The following is a 12506-nucleotide window of genomic DNA, read 5'->3' as shown; positions in this document are numbered from 1 at the left end:
TCTTAGCCCCCCCCCCCCCCACTTTTATTTTTAATTCATCTTTTAAAAATCTTTATCTCTGACGACTGTAGTACATACATCTTTTTCTTCGTTTTTAATGTCGCATTTAAATAACACAATAAAAATCTGTGATATCAAAGCCCATCAAAGAACTGTCTGTATCTGTATCTAATTAAACTGAGATTTTAAGACCCCTGAAATAAATTTCAAATCTACAACACGGTTAAACCGTCATCTCTATCAGTTAAGACTGAATAAAATTCAATTACGTCTATCCCGTTGACAAAACTAATCTGACTGAAATTTTTTCCGTGGAAATATATATACTCGGATGCAACTCCCCGTTTTGTTTGGATGCTGCACAGCTATAAAGTTGGCGGTGCTTTTTCTTGATTTGTCTAAATAATACTTATTTTATCTTCAAATTTTTTTATTTGCTAAAATTATCAGGCAGAGTGTACTTTTTCTTTACAGTACGTTTTCTTTTGTGTTTCCCTTTTCTCTAATTTTGAATTAAATGAAAATAATATCATGTATGTATTGTTTGAGCATTTTAGTGCCTGTTTGTTTGTCTTGGAGGGAAAAGGGTATAGGGAAAAAACATAAAAATTATACAAAATAACAAGAAATATTAAGTAGAAATGAATCGTAAGAAGTGCCAACTTTGAAAGCGTTTTGTTAAAATTCTAGACATAGAATCTGAAATCGCCACATACAATCGATAGTTTAATGTTTGAACTTTTATTTAATTGTACTCTCGTGCTTGCACTTTTTGATTAAAGGTAGGCACGAAGCGTTTGAAAATTACCAGTGTTATCCTCTTAAAACAGAAGATAAACTATCCGACATTGCATTGCGGTTTCCATATAAGGTAAAAAAATTGGCTGCCATATTGAATTTAGCGATCCTCCAAAAACGGAGGCCGCCCAGACCTGTTTCTAGCATTGGTCAATCTACTACCTTTCACTCCCTAATTCTAGACACATTCTGTCGCCAATGTGTATATTTTATCCACCTCCCAACCATTAATAGTTGTCTCTACAGGCAATAAACTCGGTTGAAGTGAATTTTCAGCAATCTAACAAATAATTTTAATCAAGCGAGTTTATCACTTGTAGAGACGACTATAAAGGGTTGGGAGATGGATGAAATATACATATTAGTTAAATATTGTGCCTAAAATTAGGGAGTGAAAGGTAGTTAATTGACCGATGCTGGAAAGTGGAGAAATTCTCCTCAAAAGTGCGCAAAAAATATTGCGCCGTAAATAGCACCTTCTTTGCATTACGGGATCTGTAGCGTTATGGTCAAAGACAAATACATGTATATAAAACCATACCGCTACAGATCTGCAGCTAATCATAGGCCTAGGCTAATGCAGTTCAAATATACCCAAAGTGTTAAATATTTTAAACTCTAATTCTTAGCCATTTTTTTTATTTATTCATATATTAATTCTGTTTCCGTATCTCAGATAGTTAAATGTTTTACTGTAGATAAGTCGTGAGATCACATTCACTAATCTCCCATTCAGGGCCGTAACTACCATTGAGGCAACGGAGGCAATTGCCTCCTCTAGATTTTCATTTTTTTTTTTTTTTTTTTTTTTTTTGAAATAAGAAACACAACACAAGCAGCTGGATCAAGATTGATCATTTATTTTTTTGACTATAGCCACCTGAGCAATTTTTCAGCTATCCAGTGAGTGTCACCATTACCTATGCTCAAGGGCCTTTGAGCAGAATTTTATCGTGCCACAGCTGTGACACGGGGCTTCGGTTAACTTTATGCCCAATCCGAAGGACCATATATATATATATATATATATATATTATATATATATATATATATATATATATATATATATATATATATATATATATATATATATAATTTTATCTTTTTCTTGGGAAAAGTCAGTTTCGTATTTATCATTGTTTATATTTACATTCAGAAGTTAAAATTACGATTGAAATTTATTTGATCATATCTATCTAAAATAGTACATAAATAGGTAATATAATAAAGTGGTAAACATTCTCAAAATCAAGGAAATGGTCCAAAATTGAGCCGTTTGAAGCAATTTTTTTGCGGGGGGCTTCGCCCCCGCACCCCCCCCATCTTTGGGGGCCTCAATCAGCGGCCCCCAAACCCCCGCCTCCTCTATCTTTTACCCCTAGTTACGGCCCTGCCATTTGTTACATTTATCTTAAAAAATATTTTCCTCTTCATTTTGTTTTAGTCTACAGCTACACTTTTTTATTTATTTACTTTTTATGATATTATGTCCGCCATTTCTTAGTGCTGAATGATAAACGTAAAGTCTAGATGCTGAATGTTGAAATAAAAATATAGCTTGTCCTCTTTAAGTGTTTCATTAAAGTACCACCAATCCATAATTGAACATTCTTATTTAATATCCAGAATTTTAATTGTTTTTCTATGTAGGCAACACTTCAAAATTTGCAGAAAACAATGGAGATAATGTATCATTACTCAAGCTCTAAAGTACATTAAAACATTACAACACATCAGAGGTGGGATCAGGTGCCATGGAGGAGTGAGCATCCCCTGCCGACCGGTCATACCCACCGTGTTTTTGTGATGACTGGAAAAACGGAGAGATAATTTAATGTGCAAATAATAAGTTAACATAAAAAATTATATAGAATAGGCCAAAAAAAATTAATCAATAGTTTCTCAGGCACCGCCGCATCAGTTAAAAAACGGCCGCATTGATCAATTTTATTGCATATAAAAGGAAAAAACTCAATTTTCTATTTTTCAAGTTGGAAAAGAAAATTGAGTTATTCCCCTTTTCATAAATGCTAAGATAGACGTTTTATTAGATAAACAATATGTTTCTGATAAATTTACAATATTTTAAGAAGAAACTTTTTAATAAATGTTTGGAGTAACATCATTTAAAGTTGAATACATATTATAACTAATTTCAGAGATCAAAAATTAAGAATTAGTAGATGGTATCATTTTATTGAACAAATGGCTTAAATAAGGTGTAAAACCTGCTTCAAAAAAAAAAAAAGCCTGCCTGCCGCATTGAATTTTGAATTTTTTGGCCTGAGAAAATATTTATTAATTTTTTTTTGGCCATAATAAAATAATATTTAAAAAAATGTCTTCAGTAAATGAAAGATTGTATATGTATTTATTTGCTCACAAGCTCATTTTATCGACTATAAATTAACTTGCGAAATGACGACTTTAAATGACTATGGTATTCTTGTTTCATCAACTTGCTTGTCAATATCCTACCAGGTTTAAGAAATTGTTCCTACGAAGAGCATGCTATTTATCCAATCAAATGAGATACATTTTATATATACATATTTCCATTTCTTTTTTCTCTGTGATAACCCTTTGAAAGTTAGCGGAGTTGATTTTTTGAAAATCCATTAATTTTTCTCAGGTCGATTCATAATTAAGGAGGCCTAATATGCTTGGAAAAGGGTACGTGTCTCTGTGTCTGACGCTAAGGAGGCCAAATATGCATGTAAATCTCGTGCGGCTGCCTTTGTGTTTGACGTCAGTGGGCGAGAACTATATTGAATTAAATTGGCATGGGAGTCCTCAGTTATTTAAATCCATGTCTACATTTTTAATAAAATCTAAATCTACAATTTTATCTCACAATGAAATGGAACTATAATGATTCGCCCGTTATGCAAATTATTATTCCCACTTGAACCTTTGTTGATGCCCTAAAAAGATAAAGTATTCACCTTCTTTAATAATCTTTTTGTTAGGTTACCAATGATTCCTTAAATATATATGTCATATGCAGGGATATGAGAAAAGTTTATTTCAATATCAAAGTCCATAAAACAATACAAAACAGGAGCAGAGCTGACAAATAAAAAGATAAAGTATTCACCTTCTTTAATAATCTTTTTGTTAGGTTACCAATACACCTTCTTCTGGTAAAATATATGTCGAGTTATGAATGCAGGATATGGAGATAACGAACAGTATTCAATATCAAAAGTCCATAAAACAATACAAAATAGGAGCACAGCAAACACGGACCTACAAAACATCAGAGGTGGGATCAGGTGCCATGGAAGAGTGAGCATCCCCTGCCGATCGGTCACACCCACCGTTAATTGTCATGATCGGGAAATAACGGAAAATCCGTCGTCAATTCAGTGAATAAATAATTGACTAGCAATTAGTATGAAAAACGTCAGTCAGCATTTGACTCAATGATAAATTGTACTTGCTGACAAGGTCATTGTATCGACCATAGAACTTACGATATGCATGATGACTTTAAACGAGACTGCTGATGTTCTTGTTTCATCAACTTGGTTGTCAATCTTGTTTGTTTTATTTCTTCTTCATTTTTTTGGTAAAACAATGGCGATTTATCTGAATTTCGAGTTGAATGCCATAGAAAGTGTTGTCTCCTTCATATGCAGAATTCTGTGTCAATTGACCACAAAAATAGATAGACCTGCTATCAAAGGGGCGCCCAATGGAATTCTTTTAGATTTATAAGACCGACGTTTTTTTAAGTCCAATTTTATTCGAGTTTTCTCAGTTTTCCTTCTGTCTTTTCTGACAAATTGCATTCTATCAAATAAAATCAGTGATGTGACTTTTTAAAGGATACTAATTTCTAGCTATCAATTCCAACAAACATGTCGAGTACTTTTTATAATTAAGGAAGATATTAAGTACTTAGAAATCATACTGTATAAAAAAGTTTAATGATATTATCTAAAATATCACATAACAATACAATGAAAACTCTTCTCCACTCTATTCATTTCAATCATCAGAAAACTCTCCAAAAAGGGGGGGGGGATTGGCAAGAATTGCATGTGCATAAAGTAGTGGGGGGTGTCGCCGCTAGAGCCTTCTGATAACCCTCCGAGTTTTAGAAGGGAAATCTGAAATCAATGTTAAGTTACTTAACTTTCCTAAATAAAACTATATAGAAAAAAAATAACAAAAGCTCCCCAAACTGGCCGGATTATCAATTCGGAGAGATTCATTTTTTGGTTATCCACTGAATATTTTCTCCTTTAGAAACCCCATTGATCCCTGCATAAACTATATTATAATTTAATCAGTGGCTGTTCCATACTATAAAGACGTTCGCATTTTACAATAATTAATCTTTTTAATCCTACTTTAATTGATTATTTAAACAGATATAAATATAAACAATAAAATGATTACTCATAACCCGCTTACGCGGGTTAAAGTGGAATCATGGAAACCGAAACAAGCAAGTAATTTATTAGTACTTCAGTATTTATATTTTCATATTTAGTTGAGATTCAGCTGGACTGGATATTTGGACTGACGTGTTAACCTAAGCCGAGAAAGTTTCCCATAGCTATTGATGCACAGTGCATAGATTGGAGATGGGTGGATGGGGTTTAGGAATGGGGGATCAATCTTCCATAAGAATCAAGTCCCCAATGACATGTTAGAATTACAGGTATGGTTTACCGATAAACATGCGTAGTTTACTCTGATTAATGACCTGCATTATGTAATCATGTAAACCTCCAGGTATTTTAACGTCTTAAAAATGCGGAAGGATTAGAACATTGCTGTTTACCGTCGAAAAACCACGTGTACGTTATCTAAAAATAAACGGAAAAGTGAACGCCCACTATAGATAATCTAAATATTTATTTAACATCCAGATGACACAGATATATTTTTGAAATCAAAGGAATGTGAAAGCTATGAGATAATAAACACAGAAATCACGTAGTAGTAAAATCGAACACCTCTCACTGATGTTCATTATCTGTCGCCTACGTTTGATTGACAGGCGGAGAGGACTGTCGCGTTATGCATTACACCGTTAGCGGGCAAGCAAACGGATGCAGGAAAAGTGCGAAAACATTGTACTCCAGGAAATATGTAAAAATGTGGAGAAGTTTTAATTGTTGACAGTTCGATCTATAAGAACATCCTTGTTTTAAATTTTTATAGCTAAATATCGGAAGATGGAAATGGAGGAGATGGGAGACGGACCCTCGAGGATAGAAGGTTGGCTCATGGTGTGGGGTAGGTGTTAGTTTTCTTATCTCTTTCATCAGATAACGGTAAACAAATGACACACGTGTTAACCGTTATGTAACAGGTTGTGTTAATTTGTGTGTATAAAAGATATTTCATTTGTTTTTAGTGTCGGAACAGTTTAGTTTTAACATATGTGCAATCGATAACACTATTTTTTAAAATGAGGGAACTTGATAGTCGGAAATTGTGATGATTTGACTGAATTTTTTATGCAAACTTTTTTTTACATATTACCTTTACACTAGTACTTGTCTGTTTGTGCAGGGAATGTGTGTGTGTCGGAGGGCCACATTGTTTCATTATGTGGTCATCACTCTGCTGCGATTGTCAATCACCTGTAATCCGTTACCTGGGAATATTTTTGTCTGTCCCTCTAGCTGTATCTATTGTTTCAATGTCTTCATTTATCCCTAACCATCTCAATGTATTTATTATGTTTGTCTATCTCAGTTTAACTCTTTAACGACTGATGTTTGCCATATTTTTAAAAATTTTATCAAAATGATTCATATTTTCAAGATAACACAAAAGATTAGCTAAGCTTTATAAAGTCTAACAAATTGTTGACAGCGAGAGATCCAAAGATTAAATACACCACTTATTTCCACTTACACAATTTTATTTAAGGAAATTTTTTGTGCAAAAAAATTAATTCTACTTGTGTGTCCCTGGCTAGTTTAAAATTGGTATTTCCTGCGGAGATTGGGGGGTCATGTTTGATGATTTTGATTTCAGCAAATAAAGTTGTGACACGGGGCTTATCTGTGTTTACATTAACTTCTGTTTTATACGATTTCCTTTGGGAGAGTGGTTGGATTGAACCTTTATTGTAGCCTACCTTCTATGGACTTGTTTCAATAAAATGTAGGGTCAACTTTCAATAAAACACTCCTACGTCCTAGTAAATAGTCTAAGATGTTTGTATAGAATCTTCGAGGCCTAATATTATTTTTCTATCATTTTATCTCCCAAAAGATGAATCCTGCAAATTTTATCTTATATTTTTTACCTGCAGGCTATAAAAAGAATGTTTTGTAAGAGTTAATGACACTAGCACTGTAATTGTGTACACAGGAAGATGGTTTGTCTGTCTGTTTCCGCTGTAACATGCTGGGCCGTCGTAAGTGCGACAATCTGTTACATGATTGAGCTGTATTGAATCATCTGAAGTATAAGGGATGATAATATCCAGGATTCAGAACACAAAGGTTATAGGTCGAAGCTTAAAGAGATTATAACTACAGAAAAATGTGATAATAGAAAAATTGGGAATTCAGGTAAAAGACAAATGAAATCTCACAGTCTTTATAATTATTAGTATTTGTGCTTTTAATTCAATTTAAGTCACAAGTTCAAAGTTAAAGAAAGGGTGAATATATAATATCATGATCTTAAACAATATGTAAAGTTGTATGATATTTTTTTAAAGAATACATGTATAATTAAAATCAAGCATACGACAGTTCTAATAAAATCTACTTATTGGCCCCCATTGGGGTATTGCATTGGACTTGGGGGGGGGGGGGGGCTCCAAAGGCCCTGGTATGTCCCCTCTAATGTTTTTCAAGAATACTTTTTGAAGGTGACATTTTGGTTATGGAGACACAATTATAACAGCTTTTATAGGATGTCAGAGGAAAAATACCATCACAAAATACCATCACTACCATCACAAAATACCACCACAAAATACCATCAATACCATCACAAAATACCATGACAAAATTAAACAGTCCAGAAAAGCACAGAATCTGAGTCCTGTATTATCTGTCAAGTGATGTCTACTTATACTTAGAGAGGATTAAGAAATCAGCGAATTATTTACATGTAATTAATGGTTGACTTCTGTCTACAAAATGAATCTATAACGTAGGAAAAAAATTATCAGATGTTAAAAATCCACAAATTTCTGAGGACAGGAAGTGTTTCTCCATAAATGTTCATTGAAAGTTTAAAATCTTTTGTTAATGTTAACCAGGTCAGGGATTTACATTTTAACAAAACATTGAGAAGTCAGTTTTAACTTTTTCCATTTCATAAAATATGTGCACTTCACCTGAGCTTTAGTTTTCCCATGATGACTTGTAATGGAAGTTAAATGACTAATAAAATGAATTAAATGTTGGAAAGGAGGATTAAAAATGTTGTATAAAAGCTAAAGTTTGATCAACTTTATGTGACTTTTGAAGTCTGCCAGAATTAAAGAATTCCTTTGATGTTTTGCCACCATTAGTCTAATCACTTATGTTGCAGCTTGAATATAGAAGTAGTGTTTCAATCCATACAGTTCAGAGGAACAGAGAGAGAGAGAGAGAGAGAGCAAGAGAGAGAGAGAGATTTAATTACAAAGTATCATTAGTAGAAGGAGAGTTATTTTTACAGCAGTGTTTCATTAATACTGATGAGACAGAGAGATCTGTACTTTGTCATTGGAGGCGGCAGAGAGTTCATTTTTTGATTAATTTGAGGAATCGCAGACCCTGTCTCTTAGAATTCCCCCAACCAGGGGAGGCCATCACTACAGAATGAAAGGGATCAGGCCTCCTGGGGAATGCAAACATGTATTATCATTCAAATTAAAAATGTAGTGATAAAAGCAATTTGAAACATCTAAGTGTTATACAATCAGAGAAATATTTTACAAGCTAATAGCATTATTTCAAGAACAAAGTGTTAAATCCCTAAGGACTCTGAAAATGACCTTTATAAACATAAAATGTCAGATCTGCAGAATGAAATACACTGTAGTATGGTGCTTAGACAAAAAGTAAACTGCTATTAGAAAAGAAAAGGATCAATCTGGTGCTTAGACAAAAAGTAAACTGCTATTAGAAAAGAAAAGGATCAATCTAGATGTATAGGACTGAAGCAATCCTAATTGTAAAGGGAAGGTTCTGTCTAAGATTATGGAACTGAAGCAATCCTGTTACTGAAGGGACAGATTTGTCTAGGATTATGGAACTGAAGAAATCCAGTTACTGAAGGGAAGAATTTGCCTAGGCTTGTAGAACTGAAGCAGTCCAGTTACTAAAATGAAGGGCTTGTATAAGATTCAGTCTTGGCTTATAGGCCTGAGGCAAACCTTTTAAATTAGTGAAGGAAAGGATAAATCTATGATTATAGGACTGAAGCAATCCTACATGTGAAGGGAAGGATCTATCTAGGATTATAGGACTGAAGTTTAATCCTGTTAACCAAATGTCCTAGGTTGTGTGACTCGTGTCTTGTTACATAGATGAGTAGAGGATCACTAAAACAGATTAAGAGTGAAAAACTGTTACCTGAATTAAAGAGCAGTCAGGCATAAACAATTCAATTACTCAGGATGAAGGAGTTATAGTCCTTTTACTTGGAAGGAGGAGTTAAAGGGCTAAAAAAAACCTGGCACCCCAATAGGGATTATTATGTTCCCCAAACGGAGTTTGGGAACATATTGTTTTTACTCGGTTTCTTATTATTATTATGTTCCCCAAACGAAGTTGGGGAACATATTGTTTTTACTCTGTTTCTTATTATTATTATTTTTCTTCTCGGGAAAATTTTGTCCGCGAATGATCTTGTAAAGTACACATCCGATTAAGGGGAAACCTTTTTAGGGTAAGTAGGCATGTTATGTAGATTTGCGGAACGAAGGTCATTTTGCGCGCACGTGCTTGCAAGAGCGCGCACGTGCAACACGTGAAATGACCAATATACTTGAAATTGCCGTAACTTTTACATTTTTCGATGTAATGCTTTAATATTTAGAATATATAGACATATTATAAATGTAGATAAGATGACATTGTCAACATGCCATTTTATGTGCACGTGCTTGCAAGAGCGCGCACGAGCAACACGTGAAATGACCGATTTCATTGAAATAGACGTAAATCTTTACCGTTTTGATGAAATGCTTTGAAACTCATAATATAAGAATATAGTAGTAGCATAGACAATATGACATGGTCAAAATAGCAAGATCTCACGCGCATACACGTGTGCTTCGTTCTGATTGGCTGAAACTAAAGTCTCAATATCTTTCTTGTTTTTTGATGAAATCCTTTGAAATTTTGAACATAGCCATGCATTAGGATATCCTACAACATGATATATAGCAATTATCAAGAAAGCACGTGCATGCACGTGTGCTGCAATCTGATTGGCTGAAACTTTAAATAGCTATTTTTCCCTTGGTTTTCAACCAAACAGGATGTGATTTGTAACATAGATAGATATAATAGACTTCTACAAGAAGGTATGGTCATCATGCACATCCATATACGTGCATGTACGCGCACTGCAATCTGATTGGCCGAATCTTTAAATAGCTATAACTCCCTTGGTTTTCAACCAAACGGAGTGGGATTTATAGATGTAATGGACTTCTACAAGAAGGTATGTCACCATGCTCATGTATGCACGTGCGTGCACGTGAAATGAGTAAAATCAAAAATACACTTGAATGAGCATATTCTTTAATACTTTTGGATTAAATACTTTAATATTTAGTATATTAAAGTATATAGATTGTGTAGACAAGATGATATGGTCATTACGCACATGCATTCACATGCGCACGCGTGCAGTGCTAAAATTTGAATGAACTTGGTACCCTTCTGGGTAAACGTTGTTAAAGTCTCAAATGCATAAATTTTGTCTTATTTAATGAAACTTACGGGGAATATGGCACCAAAAGGGAGATGGGGAGCGTTTGGGGAACATCTGTAACGGTCCCCGTTACAATTAGCACTAGTTATTATTTTTTTTCTTATTTGTTCTCCGAAGAGATGTTCTCAGATGTTCACCCAACTGAGCTAAAACCTTTTTAGGGTTAATAGGTGTGTAGTGTAGGTGTGCGGAACGAAGGTCATTTTGCGCGCATACGCATGCACGTGCGGGCGTGTGCAACACGTGAAATGACTTATATACTTAATATAGCTATAACTTTTACATTTTTTAATGAAATGATTTGAAATTCATTATATAAAGATATAATAATAATGTAGATAATGTAACACTGTCAAGCACGAACTCACACGCATGCACGTGCGCTTCGCTCTGATTGGCTTCAATATCTTTTCTGTTTTTTTGACAAAATGCTATGAAATTTAAAACTTAGGCATACTTTAGGATGTCCTGCAATATGATATATAAAAATTGTCATGAAAACACGCGCATGCACGTGCACTGCAATCTGATTGGCTTAAACTTTAAATGGCTATAACTCCCTTGTTTTTCAACCAAATGGGATGGGATATAAAACATAGACAGACATAACGGACTCCTTCTAGAAGGCATGGTCATCATGGACTTGCATGCTCGTGCTTGCACGTGCGCTCCTGTTAACAAAAATATCGTATTTTTTCTGTTTTTTAACGAAATGCTTTGAAATTTAAAACATGGACTTTAGGATGTCCTACAATATGATAAATAATATTGTCATGAAATCACACGCATGCAAGTGCGCTGCAATCTGATTCGCTTATACTTTAAATGGTTATAACGCCTTTGGTTTCCAACCAAACAGGATGGGATTTAGAATATAGATAGACATAATGAACTCCTACAAGAAGGAATGGTCATCATGCACATGCTTGCACGTGAAATGAGTAAAATTAAAACTACGCTTGAATAAGTGTATTTTTCAATACTTTTTGATTAAATGCTATGAAATTAAGTATATTAAAATATATAGATAGTGTAGACAAGATGATATGATCATTATGCACATGCATTCAAATGCATACGTTTGCATTGCTTAAATTTGAATATACTTGGTATACTTCTGGGAAATCGTTGTTAAAGTCTTAAATGCATAGAATTTGTCTTATTTAATGAAGCATACAGGGAATATGGCACAAAAAGGGAGTTGGGGAGCGTTTGGGGAATAGGGATTAGCACTAATTGTAACTCTGTTTAAACAATTGTGTTACTTAAATCAGAAGGAGTTGCAAAGGTTTAGACAATCCTATACCTTGAAATAAAGGAGTTACAGAGCCTAAACAATCCTGTGATCTGGCTGATGGAGTTCCAGGGCAGCGTATGCATGGTTTATCATATTTAGTAACTTAAGAAATGGCAGAAATGAGACAAATTAACTTGTTTTTACAATTCAGTAATGAAGGGCTTCAAGGTTGAATTCAAACCCTAAAGAAAGCAGAGTTTCTATTCAATTGAAATTCTTGGTACTAATAATTCTTTACATGAATTCTAGGGCAGCATATGCATGGTTTATCATATTTAGTAACTTAAGAAATGGCAGAAATGAGACAAATTAACTTTTTTTTACAATTCAGTAATGAAGGACTTCAAGGTTGAATTCAAACCCTAAAGAAAGCAGAGTTTCTATTCAATTGAAATTCTTGGTACTAATAATTATTTACATGAATTTTGTGATTCTTTAAGTGCATACAATTTATTTTTATATAAATCTGCAATTTTTCAATTGATTTGACATT

General features: G+C 33.9%; 1 protein-coding gene across 7 annotated transcripts in view; it reads left to right on the top strand.

Moving 5' to 3' along the window:
- Positions 1–5842: 5842 nt before the first annotated feature.
- Positions 5843–12506, top strand: part of LOC134233803 (ras GTPase-activating protein nGAP-like) — a 61655-nt gene continuing 54991 nt past the window's right edge. For 5 of the 7 annotated variants that reach the window (XM_062715838.1, XM_062715837.1, XM_062715835.1 and 2 more), the window contains exon 1: positions 5845–6051. In XM_062715838.1, coding sequence (XP_062571822.1) covers positions 5991–6051 — 61 coding nt within the window. In that variant the 5' untranslated portion in view covers positions 5845–5990. Of the gene's footprint in view, positions 6052–12506 lie in introns of all 7 variants that reach the window. The other 2 variants (XM_062715840.1, XM_062715833.1) reach the window with 2 other exon arrangements.

The sequence above is a fragment of the Saccostrea cucullata genome, unplaced genomic scaffold (assembly GCF_032062105.1).
Source record: "Saccostrea cucullata isolate Sc308-1 unplaced genomic scaffold, CSIRO_AGI_Scuc_v1 ctg116, whole genome shotgun sequence".
In the NCBI taxonomy this organism is placed as follows: domain Eukaryota; kingdom Metazoa; phylum Mollusca; class Bivalvia; order Ostreida; family Ostreidae; genus Saccostrea; species Saccostrea cuccullata.
This window is presented reverse-complemented; position numbering and strand designations above follow the sequence as displayed.